This window comes from Zosterops lateralis, assembly GCF_965231275.1.
Source record: "Zosterops lateralis genome assembly, chromosome: 3".
NCBI classification, from domain to species: Eukaryota; Metazoa; Chordata; class Aves; order Passeriformes; family Zosteropidae; genus Zosterops; species Zosterops lateralis.
The window spans coordinates 13,684,175-13,706,107 of record NC_139764.1 but is presented as its reverse complement, the minus strand read 5'-3'; the positions used below and the strand labels follow the sequence as shown (position 1 = coordinate 13,706,107).

Genomic DNA, 21,933 nt, shown 5'->3' with positions numbered 1-21,933 from the left:
AGCAGGTCTTGACATATGAAATGATGCACAGGCAGCAAAAGTTAACCCTTAAATGTTGAGCTGTGTAGGATTTTTTTTTTTTTTTCATAATGGTGATTTCCTTCTAAAAATACATAGTTACCCCAATATCAAGATTAGGATGACTGCAGATCATGTTAGAGGGTACAGCATATCTATGAATATATTCTACGATCTGGAAAGTTTAAAATTGGATTGGATACTGAAGTACTGAAACTACCAACTCATATAAAAGTTTGTAACTATGTATTTTTCAGTCTTAAATAACTTCATCAGTCTTTACCTTCCCTTTTGGTAAGAGTACAATATCTCAATTTCTCATTTCAATTTATAAACAATTAAAATGCTAAAATATTTTAATTCTCTGATGGTTATTCCAAGAGAATTCTGATTGGATTTTTGCAGGAGTTTTTATGCCTGCTGTTTGAAAAAGCATGTGAAAGCTTTGGGGATTAAAACACTGCCTATATGTGTAGGAGAGAATCAAGAGGAAGATCAAACCCTAGTAGGTAAGTGGATATAAAGTGTGCTTGAGGACGTCCTCCTCCTCGGAAGAAGATCATGCATCTTCAAGTACTTATAAAATAAAATAATTTCTGACAGAATACAGTTTCTCATACCACACACAAAAAAAAAATGTGGAGAGGGAAGAGATGTTATAGACATTGTAAAACTCACAGTGTGAGAAAGGAAGACATTTCTTTGGCAAAAAAGGGGAACAAGGATCACAAAATGGCTTGTGTTGGAACGGACCTTATAGATCATTCAGGTCCAATCCCTTCGCCATGGGCTCAGAGCTCCATCCAACCTGGCCTTAAATACTTCTGGGGATGGGGCATCCACAACTGCTCTAGGCAACCTGTGCCAGTGCCTCAACACCCTAACAGAAAAGAATTTCTTTCAAATATCTAACCTAAATCTACTCTTTCAGTTCGAAGCCATTCTCCCTTATCCTGCCACTACAGGCCCTGGTACAAAAGTCCCTCTCCACCTTTCTTCCAGGGTTCCTTTAGGAACAAAATCAGGTTTAGCCAAAATCAGGTCATCCCCAAGCCTTCTCCTTTCCAGAATGAAAATCCCAACCCTCTCAGCCTTTCCTCATAGCAGAGGTGTTCCATCCCTCAGATCATCTTGGTGGCCTCCTCTGTACTGGCTCCAACAGGTCCTAATCCCCCGAGTGCTGGGACCCCAGAGCTGGATGCAATATTCCAGGTGGGGTCCCAGCAGGGTAGATCAGAGGGGCAGAATCCCCTCCCTCCCCTACTGCCCACGGTGCTCCTGATGCAGCCCAGGACACACTTGGCTCTCTGGGCTGCCAGCATGTGTGGCCAGGTCATGTCCAGGCCCCCATCCACCAGCACCCCCAAGATCTTTGAGGCAGAGCTGCTCTTGATCTGTTCATCCCCCAGCCTGTGTTCACACTGGGGGCTGCCCCATCCCAGGTGCAGTGCCTGCTCTTAATCTCATTAAACCACATGACAACACAATGGGCCCACTTCTCCAGCTTGTCAGATCCCTCTGGATGGCATCCTGTCCTCAGGTGTGCCAACCACACCATGCAACTTGGTATCATCAGTGAATATGCTGAGGGTGCACTCAATCCCTCTATGTCATTACTGAAGGTATTTAATAACACTGGTACCAACAAGGACCCCTGAGAGACATCACTTGTCAGTGATACCCATCAGGAATTTCACTTGTTGACCACCACTGGATGCAACTGTCCAACCACTTTCTTATCCGTCTATAAATCCACTCATTAAATCCACCTCTCTCCAGTTTAGGGCAAAGGATGTTGTGGGTGACCGTGTCAAAGGCTTTACAGAAGTCCAGATAAATGACATCTGTAATCTTTCCCTTTTCCACCAACGTAGTCACTCCATCAAAGAAGTCTAACTTAATTTTCTCTTGTTTTTCTGTGCCCTTTGAATCTACTCAGACCCCTCAGAACATCAGAGCACAGCATCAAGTACAACAAGCAAGAATTCCCCTCCACCCAACTCTTCCAAGGCCTTGAATTGCAGCCACACCAACCATCTGAGCTATCCTGAGAGCAGGACAGGGAATCTGCTCATGAAATACATGAAAGAAAATTTGCTGTGTAACTGTGTTGGCAGGCTTGAGCTGTACTGCTTTTGCTGTTCAGACTCATTTATCTTTACGGGTTATCTGCTAGAACTGCACCTCAGCAAACTTTGCTAATTTTCCCTGCGAGGAAAAATAACACAGTTCTTGGAATCCAAACACAGAATTATTTTCACTCATTTATTTGTCTCCAATTTATAATTTACTCATCTAATTACAGCAATAATTAGGCTGCGGGATGTAATATATGTGTTTCCACAGGTAGCTGCTGAAATTGTACCAGAGGTTATGCAGGGAACTGATGTGTGTGATAATTAACTTTCTGTGTTATATAGCCAAATCCAACACCCAAAAGGAAACATATATTGGAATTTCTCTCTCCATACTTTTATGGCAGCTGTCTGCTCTCCCAGACAACTTCCATGCTGTGCAGGCTCGACAACACAATCTGTGTCTTATCTTTGCACTGAATTCTCTGTGTATTTGCAAAAACCCACATATAGTGGATTTCTTTTTCTAGGATCAGCTTGGATTTCAAAATCAGAAATCTGGTAACTCTACAACTACTCAGGATGGCTTCAGATTTTATACTATCTCCATACATTTATATTTTACCTAATGATAACTCTAGCTAAGCAGAACTATTGATACCAGTAGCAGGAAGTGTGATTTTGCATTTGCTTCTTTGTTGCTAAGGCCAAGATAGTACAGGACAATGAACAATTACCTGTAACTATGTCAGGAAAGTATATGGAGTGTCTATAGCACAACAGAAACACGTCACCATAAGAAACACAGGCATAAAATAGAAAAGAAGCAACTACAGTGGATCAATTCTACTAAATACAAAGGAAGGAAAAACAGTAATAAAGGGCATTTTTTTTCTCTCTTTTAGCTTGCTGGCTAAAAAGTATCATCTTGAATCCCCTCCCAAACCCAACCAAAATTCTCATTATGTATACTCTATGATATTTAAAGGAAGTTGACAGAGCAAAATGCAGTATAATACATTTAAAACAATAAAATAAAATGAGGCATACTATTATGAGAAGACAGAAGTTGAGGACCTGTGTATGCTAGACCAGTTTTAGAGAGGTGCTTGCTATATATTCCTGCACTGAATATGTCAGCTTGTTATTCTTTCACTATCCACATTCTCTGGGTGGTGAATTACAGAAAATCATCTAACACAATTCATCTTACTCGCTTCAAGTCTCAGTATGGGGTTTTTTTTCATGCTCATTTCCTTTTTTTTTTTTTTTTTTTTTCTTTCCCCCAAAGGAATTCAAGGTTAGAAAACGCGGCAGCTATGGGCACAGTGTTACTTCAAAAGCGTAAGGCGAAAGTAGCATTTTCAAAGTGCCGCACACAAAGGGAGGCTGGATTTTGCAGGTTGTCCTCGCCTGAGCCTTGGCTGGGCAGCGCCTTCGGTGAGATCACAGCGCTCTCTAGTGCCCTCATCCAGCACATGGAGACAACCTGATCCGCTTCCCTTAAATAACGCCACACGCCATAGACCCACCATGATCGCTTTGAAAAATACGTTGAATAAAATGGCTGTGGAATTATCAGCTCACAACAGCTTTTTTTTCCTTTTTTTTATATATATATATATATATATATATATATATATATAGGTTTGTTTTTTTTCCCCCTACTCATGCCTGATTTAACCGCTAGGAAAAAAGCCAAACATATTAAAGACATAGACATATGCATAAGTAGTACTTGCCATCTAAAAAATGTCAAGGAAAAAGCTGGATGCTTTTTCTACAGCATCAAAACCAATGCTGAAACATAAAACTGTTTCAATAAAAAAAAAAATCGATGATGTTTAAAAGAATGTAAACCCGAGAAATAACATGGCATAAATCCCAATTGCTACTTTAGGAATGGAGTGTGAGCCATCCAAAAAACTTTATCAGAAATGCTAGGTTTTTAAATAAAAGAATGTCTTGTTGAAGATTATGACATATCAGGATACTGTTTTCACAGTCTTTCTTACTATCTTAATAGCACTTTCAAGTGAGGCAAACATGTAAAATATCACAAAATCCAGCATAATTACCAAGGTCAGCTCATTATCTGTGACTCAGAGGCAGTTAAAAGAAAATGCAGCAAGGAATAAGCTCTTGATGGAATATTAATATCTACTTTGAACATCCTGGCTTTTGAAATATCATATTTCTTTGACTGTTATGAAATTTCAGTTTTCCTGCCAAGAGACTTTTTAAAGAATAGTAAAACACACACTAATTTTTAACATGACCAGAATATACATTATTATACCTGATTAGATAATCATTATTTTTAAAATATGCCTATACATCCTTGCAAAAAGGTATTTTCCTCAGATGCAAATTAGCTTTTCAGAAATGAATCCATAGAATTAATCGCTATCACTTATTATAAAATATACATATGTTCATAAAAAAAGGATTTTAAGAATCTAGCTGGATTTATAATATGTAGGTTCAGTGATGTAAAACAAAGTTTACCCCACCTGCAATCGAAATTATGATACATTACATATCTAGATGAGTATATTATGTTAGTTATATAACGTATACTCATGTAAAAGTCAAGTTTTTACATAGATATTGTAGGCCTCCCTAAGTCCCTCAACTATATTTTGGTTTATATGGGCCACTTTGTGTTATTATAATTTCCTACTCTTTTTTTTATTATTATTATTCTCATGGGATCTTCACATGTTTAAAGCTGTATGTACCTGTGCAGAAGCACTACTAAGATGGAATTGTCAGGTTAAGGTGATGTAATCTCTTGTGATCATTTTGATTATTGTAAAATAAAAGGTTTCATACAATACTACAAAATTATATTGTACTTTACATACATGATTTATTCTGTTTACTATTCAGTAATGGCCCTCAATGTAGATAATACAAGAATAACTGTACTTACTTTTGAGATCTAAATTTCTGGCTCCTGCTGTGCTCTGTGTTGTGATTTTGGTGTCAATCTTTACAGTGTGAAGGTTGTTGGTATCCCTTGATATCATAACATTATGCCATTGATTGTCATTCAGAGGTTTATTAGAACTTCCCTTGATGAGGTTAGCACCGTTTCCCAAGTCAAACACATAATGTAAATACCTGGGAAAAGAGAAAAAATTGGAAAAGTTTCCTTTTTCTTTACATAGCAAGGGAGCAATAATTAATATGTCTAATATTTTCTATTTGCTTGTACTCTTCAGCAGAGCTGGCAAAACCAGAAGACAACAATGAATGCCAGATGGGGAAGCAACTGTCATTCCGAGAAATTGCCACTCGTTTGGATGAGTTGAGGTGCAGTCCCAAGTTTCTGGAAAGCAACAAGCACTCCATGTACCAAGACATGCATACATACGTAGAGAGAGAACAAGAGGGAGGCTACAAACTAGCACTTCTTTGTGGTAAACACGAGAGAAGTTATACCTATTATTTACTTTCATACATTTCAGGCATCTAGCTTCATCTGAAAGAAAGAGTCACAGTAAAGCACATGAAGTTCAACATGAAGAAACATTTATCGATCACATCTATCCAGTCAGAAAAAAAAGATTTGCATCCTAAACTTTCCTGTGTATTCCTCCTGCACACACATTTCGAATGGACTGGTTTTGTCGTTACGCTAATCCATACATACCCTTTTACTAATTCAACCACAATGAAATCATTTCCATCGCCACTGTTAAAAAGTATCAATCCATCCAGGGAGGTGGTTTTGAACTGGAAAAAAAGGTGCATAGATGTGTACGCTTGTAGCGTGGCCAGTGCAACATAACTTGCTTTTGTTTTAAAGGTTACAGGGTCTGCTATGATGTTCCTGAACCCGAATCTTGCATTTAGCTCACAATAATCGATGTCTCCATTTTTACATAAGTCAATGTATGCCATGCCATTAAATGTGAGACTCTGTAGATGCCCAATAAAATTAGAAGGCACAGAAGACAGGTAGCGCCGTTCTGTTATTATTCCTGTTTCTATGTTGTGGAATTCCAGTCGTGTGTGATCGCCAGCCATTTGACCTTTAAACAGCAACAAGAAAACACGTGTTAGTGTCTGAAATGGGAGGTCAAAGAGCACATCATATGATTAAGTATCTGCATAATTTTCACACTTTTCAGAATATGCAAGTCCAATTGCTGGCCCCAAGGGGAATTCTTACAAATTCATCCTAATTACTTGCAAATCCAGGAGACTTTCCAAAGCATTCAGTACATTTGGATAAGGCCAACAGCAAGATTTCTGAACTGAAACACTTTACCAGAGTACATTACATTGCCGACAAAATCCCTCACTTTAATTACACTTAACCATATGTGGAGTTTTACTATAAGCAAGTGCAATTACTTAACATGAGGATCACAAAAGCAAATCTCGGAGCTACACCAACATCAGAGTCTCATGAAAGAGAAACAGAACAGCCTCAGAGATTTTATTCCATGTGTTTTGCTTCAGTGTGCATGATTTGACTAGCGGTAGGAAGGATTCCTGTTTCAGCTGTCTTAGGTACATTAATGCCAGCCCTGCTGCAAAGCCCTGTGTGACAAGGGTGGAGAGCTGCTGAAAGCTGCTGGCTTTGTACCATGGAGATAAACCATGGGAGAAGGGGCAGAGCCCAAGAGATGGGCTGAGCAGAAAACCCACAGGAAGGGTACATGCCAATGTTTTGTAATCCTGGGAAAAACAAGGGACTTGCTTACATCAGAAAGGGGTCCAAAAACAAACTCCACAGTTGCCTTTGAGTTCTCTCTGTCATGCAAGGACCACTACAGAGCAAGAAGCCTGAAATCTGCTGAGTGTAAAGCTCATCTGGAGGAAAAGATCAGCACTGTCAAAGTACACTGCATACAGGTCAGGTAAGTTTTTAAGCTAGTTATTAAATACCTTACCCAGCACATCAAAATTGTGTTAACTGAAGAGTTCCCTTTTCTGACAGAACTTCCACTTTTTTTCTATGCTTATTTTAAAGAAGTAGGGCAGTATTTTCACAGGGCTGATTCATGGTCACATTGTGTGGAAAAACAGCTTCTTATTACTAATGAATTTCACCACTTAATGTACCTTTTGCAAACCATGGCCTAGATTCCCCAGTTCCTTAGCTGTTTCATGTATCTCATAGAGTACAGAGAAGGTGAAGAGCAGACCTAGCCAAGCTGGACTAAATACTAGCATAAAACTGCTCTAATAGAAGTTCCCACAGTGGAAAAGCTGTTGACAAGCCAGGTTCTTCACTCTGATCATCCTCAAATATTCTATTCCAAGACAGAGTGTGAGCACTGCCCCAGGCTGGACATGTCAGAACTGGTGCACAAAGCCTGGAGGAAGCTAACACAGCTGTACCTTTGTACGTGTCATAAGCAAGTGTCTGTGGACATGTGTGTGACAGGGAAAAGACAAGGAAAAGAGAAATGTTGATATCTGGGATTTGCCCAGGGAGATGAAGTCATGAGCAGGTTAAGCCACAGCACCAAGATATAAGTACAGACATCAGTGAAGTAACAGGGAAAATAGCTCTGTAAATTTTAATACCATTCAGGCACAAAAATTGCTCTAATAATTTATGATAAATATTTACAAGTAGCTTACTTAGCTTTGGGATGAGTTCTGTAGGAGAACTTGTCATTGAACACCACCACCACCTGGGATCTGCACTCACGGGGCTGAGCACTGCAAGAGGCACCTTAAACCCCAGGGACAGTCTTCTTGATGTTCTTGTTTCTAAACATCAGTTCTGAAGATACCACTTTCCTTGAATGTATTAAGCAAAAGTGGGTTCTTCCATGCAGTAATGAGTCAGGGAGCTGTCTTGAAAAATGCCAAATGTATAATTTTTGCTGGGACAAGAGCTGTATATTGGATCACAGCCAAAGAGCTGAGGATCAGTATTCAGAGAGGAACATTATAAATTCCAGTCTTGTATCCCTTCAGATGGCATTCCAATAATGTCAAGGCAAAAATCCACCAAGCTTTGGTCTGTATCACAATATCCCCATGACATTGAATGTATTTCTTTCTTGAGCATAGTAATAAAAAGTTTCAGAATGTGGGCTCACATCCCAAATATCCCTCCAACCTTTCAGTTCTACAAACATGCAAACAGGACTTGAGATTTCAGATAATGTTCCACAGAATTTCTAAATGCAGCAGTGAAGTAAAAGAGAATGTAGTTTGTACTTACAAGGTTGGGCTTTTGGGGATTTGGTAGTGGCATTTTTTTTAATCTGATTTTGGTTGTTTCCTCTTTATTTTTTTAAAGTTTGTCAGGTTTGTGGAAAAACATCATACAAAACGGCAATTGAAATTGTGTTCATAACCATAAGCTATTCTGTTATCCAAATTTAGCGACATTCCAACCACTTTTATTTTCTATAGAATCTAAGAAAATAAAGGTCATCAGGGCTGGAAGTACTTAAACTCATTTATAATGCATAACTTCTTCAAATCCACCTGCATGGCTTCCAATGAAAGCTAGTTATGACTCTGACTTATTGTGTATCCATGAACACATTATGCATTTGTCAAAGAGAAGCAAGGACAACTCATGAATGAACAAGTGGTTTTTTATAATCTGTAAAAATTGGAAAGTCAGGTTGAATTATGTAATGGATTTTCCTCTAGCTTAAGCTTTCTGGATCCGATGAGGTTTCTTTCAGATATGGCATAGGAAGTGGAATCAAAAAAGGAAAACAACATGTGGCAGGAGAAAGCTGGAATTTTTAGTAGGCAGTCAGTTTACTTCCTTATTCTCCTCATAAAATTATATAACAACCTTTCCCATGAAAAATTAATAGATTGTATTTTAACCAAATTTCTGAATTTTGGGACATCAGAAAAATTCTAAGCAATTTGGAACAAGGACATTTTAATGTCATATGGCAACTCTTTTCCTATCCTTTCAGGAAATTTAAAGCTACTACACTTTAAATTCTATTGCATACATTTGAAATTTAAACTCGTAAAGGCTTGTAAAACATAAAGTGTTAAAAAAAACCCCAAAACAACAAAACCTCTCCACCCTCCAATAAAACAAACCAAAAAATCTCATCACTTACACAACAATAAAGCATTTCTGTGAAGGAAATGGGACATTCATGGAACTAACAGCAGATTACCCATATTTAAAGTTCCCTCTGTTCCTTCTCAGTGGTGGAAGAGGCTACAGATTGGCCACACAGATTCCTACAGGGAGTTTAGGAAGCTTAGGATGTCTTTTTTCCCCTCCAAAATATTGGGATGAGTTTCTCCTTTTGGATTAATAACATTTAACATCTGCAAACATTATGCAAATGCAGACAACTTCCAGTTTGAAGAACTAAGAGGGAATTCAAGTCAACTGGCCATTTTTGGATGTAGATACTGGGTTGTGGAAAGAATACAAGTGTTGCAGCAGAATGCTGAACCCAGGTTACGTAACCTGCAGTATTTGTAAATTAGAACTCTGGCATGAGGGGTCCAGGAACTGCACATTTGGATCTTGCAATGGATTTTGATCTAAACAGTTTTCTCTATATTAGAATCTGCCTTGAGTGGCAGTTGAAGCAGCAAGTTTATAATATTTTTTTATATACTTCCTCCCATACTATAAATCTATTATCAAAAATAAATTATTTAGGTCATTTACATTCTTGGGAAAATGACCCTAGGCATCATAATATTCACAGACTTCAGCACTGGAAGATATATTTGTAATTTCTGATTCTAAAAAATACATTCTTGCAACTATATGAATTATTTTTCTACCAGTGACACAGCCCTCAGTGTTCTGCTGAGGTGAAAAGGGACTGTTAAAGAAATTACACTCCTCTTTCAAAAAGCCCAAACCATTTAAATTGTGACCATTTTTACAAAGCTTAAAACCAATGATAAAAGTTGTTTAATGCTACACAAAACCAAAGGATTATTTTGAATAGCTAATAAAAATTTTAGGCACATTCCGCTGTGGAAGGAATCAGGGCCAGAAGCCAGATCAGTGGCTATTAACAACATGCATATAAGCATTGCCTTGTACAGGACAAAATCAATGTGCTCTCTATTAACATTTCTGGTAATATAAATATAGAATTACATTTCTATCATCTGCTAGCATCATGTCGTTTTTCCTCTCTCATCCCAACTGCTATTTTAGTATTTGAGAAAAACATGCTGCCTAATATATAATTATTGAGGACAGTTGATGCAAGATTCAAACCACAGTAGAATATACTTTAAATGTTTATTAAATTCTTTCTTCCAGCAGTGGCTTAGAGTTTAGCCCTAACAATGTGTTGCCAAAAGCATTTTGCTTGCCTTCTCATTAGTGATGTACCAAATTACTTCTCTCCAATCATTGTATAAAAACATTCATTTAAGTCAGCATGAAGGTTTTCATTCACTTCAATAGCAACCTTAAAGCAACACTAATATCAAGTGTAATAACACACTTCTTCCACCAGCATTCCAAGATGCATAACATGAATTTTGAATCTTACCCAAGAAGAGAAAAATAAAAAGCATCTGTTTATCTCAGCTAAAGTCATTTTACTTCTATCATTTTTCATTTGGTGGGTTTTGGGTTTTTGTTTTGTTTTTTGTTTTGTGTTTTCCCCCAACAACATGGAATCATGGAATCACAATGGCACAGTACCTGTCACAGCCTGCTGGTCATCCACCATTAACTTTAAACCTTTTCCTCGTCGCACCACACGCACTGTGTGCCACTCATTATCATTGAGGTTATAGCCAGCAAAAAGGGTTTCTGGGCCTTTGCCTGTAGGACATGCCAAACAGTCATTATGCAATCTTTAAAGCAGTTTACATGTGAACCTCACAGAGAAAGTGAGAAACAGAGAGACTGGCTGGGCAAATGTTAAAACTCACCAAAAGTCACATCAAGCAAGAAAATTACCAAGTATAAGCAAAATATAGAGCTACTATATACTGTATGCTGCAGAACTACTACATTAAAACACTTCTAAAGTCTATTTAACTATGTAAACACACTGTATATGCACCAGGTTTTCATAAATAGGCACAGTCAATTTGGATTTAATTATTCACTTTTCAAACTCATACAGGTCTTTAAGAAATGGGATTACTGAGCCAAAAGAACTTCAAGTATAGATCTGCAAGAAAGAATTTTTGCTCCTTTATTAAAAATAATTTGGTGTGAAATAAAAAGTGATAAATGTGTGTTATATTTTTCTTAATCTATGTCAACTTCTCTATTTGTTTAGCTTCTGTTTATTAGGACTTCTCAGATCATCTATTAGCTGATCTAGATGACTTGCTAATATTCACATTCAGCAACTTCTTCTGTTAGCAGTTCTTCAAGCCATTTCCTTTTGCATTTAATGGATATATATATATATATATATATATTTAAATCTGCTATTTTGTCAGCAGTACAGCAATCACATTTTATGTAAATTCTGTGTATAGCACAATGTACTTGTGATACCCAAAGTATTCACAAACCTAGGAAAAAAGATACCTTTAATGCCCAGGAAAATATTTCTCATAAGAAAAGGATTATGGGAATCGTCCCTTGCACTGTTGATCAAGAAGTGAAAGAGAGAAAGAAAAATCCTGACTTTGTACTGTCATTGATATGAATAGATGATAGAACAAGTGGCTGAACCAATCGACCAAAACTCATGTGGTGACTGTCCAAAAGGCAAAACTAATCTGCAATAAACAAATTACATTCTCGTAAAACAGACATCCCTGGCCTATTTTTCAGTTCCTGTGGCAGAATAAATGCTGCTGACAACTAGAAGTTGTCAATTAAATTCTGGATTCCTCTGTGCAAGAGAGATACAGAGGTCCTGGAGCTGGTCCAGAGGAGGGCTACAAAGATGATCAAGGGACAAGAGCATCTCTCTGATGAGGAAAGGATGAAAACTGTGAGTGTTCAGCCTCCCGTAGAGAAGACTGAGAGGGAACCTCATCAATGTCTATGAGTATCTGCAGGGAGGGGCCAGAGGATGGACCAGGCACTGCTCGGTGGTGCTGGGCAATGGGACAAGAGGCAACAGGCAGGAACCGAGGCACAGGAAGTTCCACCTGAACATCAGGAAGAAGTTCCTTACTGTGCAGGTGACAGAGCACTGGAACAGGTTACCCAGATGGGCTGTGGATATCCTCCCATTCCCTGGGGATATTCAAGAACCATCTGGACACACTCCTGTGCCATGTGCTCTGAGCGGACCAGATGCCCCACTGTGGTTCTTTCCAGCTTGATCCATCCTATGATTCTGTAAAAGAGGCACATTACAGAATAACTTTTGACACAGAAACATTGGGGTTACCCTAAGTCAGACCATTATCTCCACTGCTCCCTTCCAAGTGACTCTATCCCATGTGTCAGTCTTGCTCCGAAAGGGACATGCAACTAGCTCTAAAAAGTTCCCACTTTTCTCTTGGGATTCTTTTCCATCCAGCACAGGCTAACTGTGATGGGTGAGATCTGTTAATAAAATCAAAGCCTAAAATCAAAGCCTCTCTGACTTCAGAACTGCACAGAGGGAAAAGTACACTAAGAGCTTGATGTAGCTGTTCATCATATTGGACAGTTTTCACCTCAGATGTTTTCCATCTTCAGTCAGCATTTTTTTTAATTGGTTTATTGCCTTGCTTTTATATGCAACCTTTGCTATTTTGGGTATGCCAAGGGATCTCCAGGAACAAAAATGCAAAGTAAAGGCAGTGAGAGCCTCATAACACACTTTCTCTGTGTCTCTGTATTGACACCAAGATAGGAAAGGTGGTCGAACCCAGCAGAAGGGGTCAACTACTTGAATCATTCTGTTCCTTAAATGTTTGCTTTCTTTGACAAGAGAAAGACCAGTTTTGCATAAAGCTTAAGTGACTAATATTCTCTTTGCATGTGCTGGTATAGATGCAGTAACTAAACCTTTAAGTAATTTCTTTTAGGCACTTCAACGGAAGTAACTTCTACCTAGATTTGGAGACAAAAGATGGATTTATAAAAAATGCTAAAATAACATGAGCAAAATCTTAATGGCAGGCAATAGGCTTGCTGAGGCATACACCATTTAATATTATTGTAAACATATTCATACTTATTTGTTAGTTAGTACAACCTCCTTTTTTTAAATTTTTAAAGTAGTTGAACCACTTAGTCTCCATTATCTTGCTTCAGATCTCTAAAAGACCTAACAGCACATGCAATTTTAATTTACTATCACATTAACAGCCCTCTGTAGTGTCCCTTTAGTGTAAAGGTGCCCCAGTGTATATTAATATCTAATCCAACTTGGCTGCTCACATTTACAGGCAAATCTATCTATTCTCTTTTAATGGCTGGGGACTTGTAAACTCTTCCTGTTGTAAAATTGAATGTGTTTTCCTGTGCATTAGTCTATATTCCTTGCAAGAGTACTCCGAGTAAAAAAAATCAGGTCAGAACTCCATATAAGCTTCCTGTTCCCACCACACGCAATCCAAAAGAGGATTTAGGGGACCCCTGGTGAAAGGGCTTTAAAAAGGACAAACCTTGGTATGACACACCATGGGAGCAGTGCACTGAAAAGAGTCCTGGCCTTAGAAAAACTATCCACTTACATGGAAAAGAGACCTTTCTTTCCTGGGGCTGAACAGAGAAAAAGGGCTTTTGATTTGTCAGAGAGGGTACAAGAAACTACAAAATAGCAAGGTACAGTGTCCAGGGATTGTGTATCCATCTGTCCCATCATGCTGCATCTCTGCAAAGTAGGACAGTTTTCCATGGCAGCTGAAGAGGGAGATAAGGAAGGATGGATGCTTACCATTACAGTGATAATGCAGTTCTTGGGCTGCTTCCTGGCCAAGGACATGCTTTCCCACAAAAAAGCAACAAATATGGTTGTGAGCAGAGTATTTAGGAGAAAATTGCCTAAATGCCTAAACACAAAACCATGTAGGAATGCATTGATACCACGAGACTACCAGAATTGCAGGAGAAAACTCTTAACATATCTTGTTAAATGGCATTGGTCAACCTGAAACATAGTTCATTTTAGTACTATCCTCACTGACTTTCAAATATATTGACTTGAAATTAATTTAAGCATCATATTGAGATTATAATGGTACAGACTCTTTTTCTGCCCTGGTTATAGTTCTTATGGTGAATCTACTATAAATTCATATCTACTAAATCATTGGCTCTACAGCCTTATTCTGACTTTACACTGATCTAATTCCATTTAAATCACATCAGCAGAAAGTGCTCTTAAATAAGTGTATTTAAATAAGAATCAGTATAGGCCACTTTTCTTTTCTTCTATTTTTTTTTTCACAAGACGTGAGGGCTGTTCTGGGATTTTTTAAAAGAAATTGATCTATATCTCCCAATTAAAAAAATATTTATATATAACTTTGTTTTGTTTTACATGGACTGATACTATGTCATGACAGGTAAAAGAGTCATAAAAGAAAGGCTTCATAAAATCAGGTCTGCTCTGCTAAATTGCCAAAGTTAGCCTGTCACTTCCTCTAAGTAATTTGCAAGTTCCCATGCAAAAACAATCTTAGTATGAAAACTCGTTAGCATAACAACCTATTCCTGAGTTGAAAAACAAATGCACCTGCAATAAAAAGGGATTTGTCCCACGAGAATCAGTAAAGAAAATATATAAGCAAGCCAAGATTAGAAAAATTTGATAGACAAGTAGCATACATTTTACTAACCAATACAGTAATTGGCAAGAAAGCTATTAACTAATTAAAGTTGCACATGAAGTCCGTAAAAGCTGTATAAAATCAGTTGTGATGATAAAGAATTGGCTTTTTCTGCATGAAGATAATGGAGTCTCTGCAAAATTATTACAATAATACTATTTTTCCAAACTTATGTCCCTCCTATTTTCTATACTGTCCTTCCTCTGGAACTCATCTGTCTCTTTCTAGACAGTACACAGTTATTTTGCTTCACACACCAGCCAGCACTGGCTCACTTTCTGAGCTACTGATTCTCTCAGATACTAAAGCCTTAATCGCAAACTTTTTCTTTCTGAGACAAGATGCAAACTGCAAAAAAGAAATCCACTAAGTAGCTCTTCTTGCTAAAGTATTAAATTTATTATCAATGTATATGTTCAGCTCTTTTCCTATTTTTAAAGGCTCAAATAGCTACCAGATTTTATGCATCCTTAGAGAAAATGGATAGTACCAAATAAAACAAGCACTGGCACTTTTATGGCTACCACAGTTTGTTCAGAGTCCATCACGCCAGTAAAATTTCCACATCCATTTAAAAGCAGATAATTGCTTGTAGAAACACCTTTTTACAAAGCAAAATGCAGACTGTGCAGTCAGTCGATACAGGTACAAATCTTGATGGTGCAATTCATTATGAACTAGGACATATAAAGCCCCAAACATTTCCAGTTATGTGTTTACTTTGGCATCCAAAGCTGAGCTTCCTTTGTTGTCAGCACCTCATCTGGAACTTAACAGCCCTTTCAAAGTTAAAGGAAAAAAGTATGAACCTCAAAAAGGAAAAAAAAAAAAAAAAAAAAAAAAAAAAAAAAAAAAAAAAAAAAAAAAAAAAAAAATCACATTTCCAGCACACTGAATATTCTAAATGTTCTCTGGAGATTCCAATTCTCTTTACTGCCTTGTGAGGAGCTTATTCAGCCTAATTCAAGAGCTGAAGATTTGCTGAATTCTGAGTCAGTCAATTAACTTTAATACATACAATTTTTCCTCTTATCAATATCTATCCTATGTTACTTTACTTTTAACCAACTACTTGAACAGAACTGATGATTTTGAAAGAAGATACTAGCTCTTCCATTGCACCAAAACATGTTCAAAATGAGTTGTCTCTACTTGTTTCTCACAGTGCCATTCCCTACTACCACTAAGGCATATATCAAAATGCTTGGAGCATTCAATTCTGCCATCAAAATATATATGAAGCACGAAATATAGAAAGAGGCACCACAAACAGAGACTAGCAAGGGAGACTGGGTGGTTCAGTGAATGCTCTGTTAACCAGTGGAACCCAAGCCAGAGACAGGTAAATCACTACTATTTATTTATTAGTCAGAATAAGAAAAATCAGTGGTTTCAGCCTGGTTTATTAATAGAAAACTGTGCATACTACAGCTATCAATATAAGGTGGCATTTGGACAAGAAGACAAAACCCTGAGATTAATTCAGTTAATAGAGAATGTTACTTTAAGTCAGAGTTGTCAAGAGTTCAGCTAAAATAATAAATATTTTATGATTCAGCAGGCTATGTATAACCAGCTCTGAGAGACACCTTAGAGTGTCATTGTAAATACCTGGTGCAGAACAAGAGGACCCTGTACCATCTCAGTTATCCTGCTTTCCAGAGTAAATTTAGCATGCCTCTAATCTGGGCTTCTGTTCCAGCACTCAGCCAGACTCACAGTCACTGTGCAAACCTCACGAGGCATCTGTGTTACATACCAGGCTGCAGCACAAAAAATTCAGGAGAGATTCCTCTAGAGCAAGACACAGAAACACAAGACATACAGGGTAAGGCATCTGCACCTTCACTATCCTTTCTGTGGCTGGCCCAAGAAACTGGTCTTCCAAAGCTCTCATTAGCACAGCTGATTTTAAAAAGTGAATTCATATAATGAATCAACTGTATTGTAAACAACTGTGCCTGTATCATCCCAAAATTCCCTGGCTAAACAGGTTTCTTGCCAACAGAAAAATTACATTGCCTTTTAAATGTCAGAGATGGGTATCAGGTTATCATTTGCAGCTAATTGATAGGATAACTTGAAAAAAAATCTAACTGCAAGTCAAAGAAATTTTGTCCACTGTGTTTTCTCCCGAACAGACTCATGTGGAAAATTCCACAAGAATAGCACATTCACTGAATTGTATCAAGAAAAACATATCAATCTTGCATGGCTTGATCCAAATGCTTCAGCCCACAATAGTTTTTTTATAGGCAAAATTGCTTTTGGCAATTTGGGCAATGTATTGGCAGTTAAGGGTATTTTTATCCCTTTTTAAAAAACAAAATTTGACATTTCAGAAATTAAAATGAAGGAGATTGGAGCTGCTAATATCATTCATCATCCTTCATTCCAGCTGTAGAATAGATTTGCTCATATTCTTTAGAATAACAGGAATAAGATAATAAATATTTCCATCGAGGCATATCTATATTTCTCATACAGAAATGCAGAAAACTAAACAAGATACTTTGAAAATTCTACTGGCTTCCCCTACATGATCAAACTACAAACAGACTGCATTTAATATTGATCTAGTTCACTAGCAAGGCGAAGCAGCATACACAGTGAATTCACTGGGGAAGAAAAATCCATGGAAGGATATGAAAACAACCAATCCAAGAATCAAACACCATATCCAGCTCTGAGGGCACAGTTTTCACTAGCCTGGTTGTTTTCTCTCTTTTCTCTAAATTTGCTTCCCTGACCATGGTCTGAGTTGCTGTGCATTTTCCCCATCCCAGCTTTGTCTTTCTTTTGGAAACTGTTTAATTTAGGGTGCAATATCACACATACTCATCCATTTATTTCTTTTGAGCTGTGAGATATTCACTGTGACACAGCTGATGTCTAAACAGAGCCAGTGGATCCAGGTGGAAAGGCAGAACACAGGCAGATCCAGTGGACTAAATTAAATCTAAGGATTCTGCCAAGAAAGGTGCTGCTGATGAACCACTTTCTTGTGAAATCCTATTCTCTACAAATAGGACCTTGTGAAATCCTATTCTCTACAAATAGGACCAGTACTCAATTTCAGCAAGATGGAAAAAGTAAGAAAAACATTAGAAAGCAATCAACTTTAGAGTTGCAAGTCTTGGCCCCTAGACTTCCCTGCTAGACAAAAGGATATGTAGAAGACAGACATATACTCTCAAAAGTGTGCCTTGCTGGTCAATAACTGAATCTATATTAATTTGAACTGTATTTCCTGAAAAAAAAAAAAAAAAAAAAAAAAAAAAGGGTTTTGAAGTTGCAATTACAACTCTGTGTACTCAGAGCACATGAAAGGATAAAACTGATTTCGTTACTGCATTATGAAATGTCCAATCCATCCTAGAGATATCTCTCAATGTATAACTCAAAACATTTATGGCTTAAAATCAGTTGCATTTTTATTTAGTTTTGTAACTCATCTATCTAAGCAAGTGAAACACAAACAGCCCTAAGGACATGTAATTTTCCTTTTTCTTGGAAATAATGAAAGAAAAGTATCTTTTAAAAGCAGCTAAACCCAGAAGTCAGCTAGATCCCTGTATTTTTCGTATGAGTACAGCTTCTCTTTCATAGTGTTCTCTGAGGATCATGACTATCAGAAAATGTGCTAAAGGTACTAAAGGTTGTATGAATCTACCCCAAGGCCCTGAATGAAAGCAAAGTCAATGAGCTTGAAAAATATGGTTGTTGCTTTGTCAGCTCACTGCTGAATGCTCTGAGACATTTTAGGATACCATGGTGAACCTGACAATTGACTTTGCTGTAGGTGAGGTGAGCGTGAACTTTCAACACATGGCGATTCTAATCATGCTAATTTAAAGAAAACATGAGTGCAAAATTATTTACTTTGTATTTGCTGCAGGTAAAGAAATGTGCACTTGCAAAGATTGTGCAGCTTTACAGTCACACTGTAAGGTCATATCCTGCCTTGAATCAGGCTACATTTTTTAAAGTGCATTCAAGACTTATCAGTGTGAGTTTGCATTCAGCAGACTCACTTCCACAAACTTTTTGTGAGGCTTTTGTCAATTTGTTTTCACATTAACTTGACATGGCTGCTATAATGAAAAATTCCACAAATTTTAAGCTGAATATGTTTGAGCACTTTTTTTTAAGTCAAACTTAAACATTTTCAAGTCAATATCTTTGACTTCATTCTACCTAAGCTACTGCTGTACATTAGGAAAGCAACTATTTCACAACCCTTCTATCCCATTTCCTAACTGAATTTATTCTTTTTTTCCAAATATTATCCACCATAAACTTGTGTATTACATGAAGAAGAAAATGGGAAATTTTAATCCCTTCAAAAGACTGAAATTCTCTCATGCAGGATTTTTGCATTACACTGAGCTTTCTAATTCTGAAAGCTTGTTTCAATGGAAAATTCTCTTTAGGTTTTAGTTAACAAAAACTATGTAAAACTTCTGGAGAAAAGAATGACTAATTCATCTGGAGTTGTTAGCACTTACTTTTTCCCTCTCTATAAAAAGAATAGGATTGAAAATCATGAGAACTGATGTGGGAACTTGGGAACGCCTATGTATGATAGTACTAAAGCACTGTTGAAATTCAATTCTTTTAAAAGTAAATATTCATTGTTCAGATATGACTTTAATGGCAGCCAGAATCTCTAATATTCATTAATTCTGTATAAATTCACAGTTTTATCAGTACTACTGATTTGTGAGATGTGGCTTAAAGTAGGAGAAAACAGCCATCCTAAGATGAATTTCAATTAAATTTCTCCTTTCCCAAGAAGGGTTCAATTTTTACCTCAGAAGACTCATTATTCTGATCTGCACTACCAAACCAAAAGACTCAAACCTTAAAAAACACAGAGGCAGAAATGTACATTTCCCTGTCATGGATTTCTAGGAGCAGCAAGCATATTCCTTTAAGTTTTCAAAGAAATGGAGTTTCCTACACCTGATAATCTCCATTTCCTTAGACATCATCTCTACAAGTTAGTGTTCAAATAAGTTGCCCTCAGCTTCCAGGGGAATTTTTGCTGTCCCCTCTGAGCCCAAGAGATCTGGAGGAATTATGACTTGGAAGAAGGATTTCACAATAAGATGGCTATCTAAATAACTTTTATAATCTGGACCTTAATCACTGTCATTCAGCTGATAAACAAATGAACAAAAAAGACCAAGAGATGAAGTGCTCCAAGCAACAGATGCTGCTGATCTCCAAGTGTACCCTTAGGAGCCAGAGAAACCTGTGCTACTTCTTTCCACTTCAACCCAGTGAAGTAAAAACAACCGAATTTACAGCAATCTTTGTAGAAAAAGTAGGTTCACATTTGATTTTTTTTTTTCACTGAGAGAATTGGAATATTGGTTGTACATTGGCTAGATTATAAGTGACAACAGGAAGAAAAAGCAGAAACAGCTTTGACACATTAGCCTTTCTGACATTGATATTGACTGTGCCCATTTATATCAAAACCATGGCTGTCAAAACTTGTTACGTTTTAAAATATAAGTAAGCAAAACTTAAGTATGTTTGTCCACAATTTACCTTTTTATAAAAAAAAAAATCTTTATGTTTAGTAAAATTAACAGAAAAAAAACCAATTTAAATATTTCTTTTTACCCTTATATCTTGCACAATGTTCTTAAGAATAAGCAGATTGGAAACTAGCTGGCATAGAAAGGAAGAGAATTTGGACTGTGACTTTATTTTAAGAATAAGCTCCTCTTAATTTACAGGTGTCTTCATCCCAAAACCAGTTGTTATAAAATAGTTACAACTAAATCTCACACTCATATCCTTTATTTGTAGTTTTCTTTTTTATAATTTAAATGCTGAATTATAACATTTTTGCCTAATTAAGAATAATATTTAAATGTTTATTATTTTCGATTATTTAATTGTTTTAAAATATTTTTATAATCATCTTGGATCAAAAAGCACAATTTTGTTGACACTGCTTATTCTTGGATACTTCTCGGCAGACAGAAGTCAAGGAAGAAGGACTAAAATAGACATTTCAGATTGTTTTCAGAAATTACAAATGGATGAATACAAAGGTTGATCCCTGTTCTACGATCAGCCTCCACTGACTTGGATGGGTATACTCTAGCATGCCTGAGTAGAAAAGCATAACTTTAGTACATGGAATTGTTTTTAAAATTGAGAGAATCTCTCCAGTGCTCTTGTGCCATTTATCATCTCTTTAGGATTGTGCTCAGCATCAGCAAGAGACAATTTTTTATTTAACAAAACAAGTTAGCTTCTTGACAGAAGTGCCTACTTGCACTTTCTTAAGGTGTGCTCTGTATCTTGATTTATGCAATTTTAGGGAATCAAGAATCCATGTTGCTGACTTTCAGAGGTAGTGCTGTTCTTATTCACAGCCAATTAGCTTGTCAGCTGAGTTCCTAGGTGTCTTGTATCATGTCAGTGATGCTGTCAGCTGTCTCCTGTTAGCTGGAGATGCAAGAATACTTTTTCCCCCAGAGCAAATGATGTGGTCGTTTTCCTCCTAGAAAACAGCAGACTTGCTTTCAAGCTGCTGAAATGTTACACAGCAAAAACTGCAGAGACAGTTCAAAGTATACCAGTAACCACAACAAAAATTCAGCAGGTAATTTGCACCAATATTCAGCAATTATAGTGCTTACATTTTGGTAAAATTGTAACTTCTTAAATGCCAGTGAGCATGATTGTTATTTTTCACTTCTGATCCAATTTCCACAAGTCATATATAAACAGTTCATGGTATGTAAGTGAAAGATGGAATTGACTTACCTATTTGAGCTTTCTTTTCCAGACAGATTTTACTAACAGTAAGAAAAGTCTTAATGTGCAGAGACAGATAGGAACTTTTAACTAATGAAATTTTATTTTTACGTACATGCACTTCACTCTCTGGAGGAAAATCTCACAGAATATAAAATGAATGAGAAATAATACCCAAGAATTAGTATGAGCTATATGAACCACAGCTTCCTTTTTTCTTAAATTGTTTTTTCTCATTCCATGTCTTGGTCTTCATCTTGTGTCTTGTTGCTTCAAGACTGCCTAAACAAATAACTGATGAAGAATTCCTTGCACACTTCCCAAAGGGGACTGCATCTCAGAAAGCCAACTTTATCTTGATGTCTCAGCTCAACAGAGC

At 37.1% G+C, this 21,933-nt stretch overlaps 1 protein-coding gene across 6 annotated transcripts in view; it reads right to left on the bottom strand.

Moving 5' to 3' along the window:
* Nucleotides 1-21,933, bottom strand: part of NRXN1 (neurexin 1) — a gene marked incomplete at its 5' end in the record, with an annotated part of 479,408 nt that overhangs the window by 351,312 nt on the left and 106,163 nt on the right. For all 6 annotated transcript variants that reach the window (XM_083857909.1, XM_083857912.1, XM_083857914.1 and 3 more), the window contains 3 exons: nt 5,029-5,219; nt 5,752-6,133; nt 10,735-10,857. In XM_083857909.1, coding sequence (XP_083714035.1) covers nt 5,029-5,219; nt 5,752-6,133; nt 10,735-10,857 — 696 coding nt within the window. The remainder of the gene's footprint in view (nt 1-5,028; nt 5,220-5,751; nt 6,134-10,734; nt 10,858-21,933) is intronic.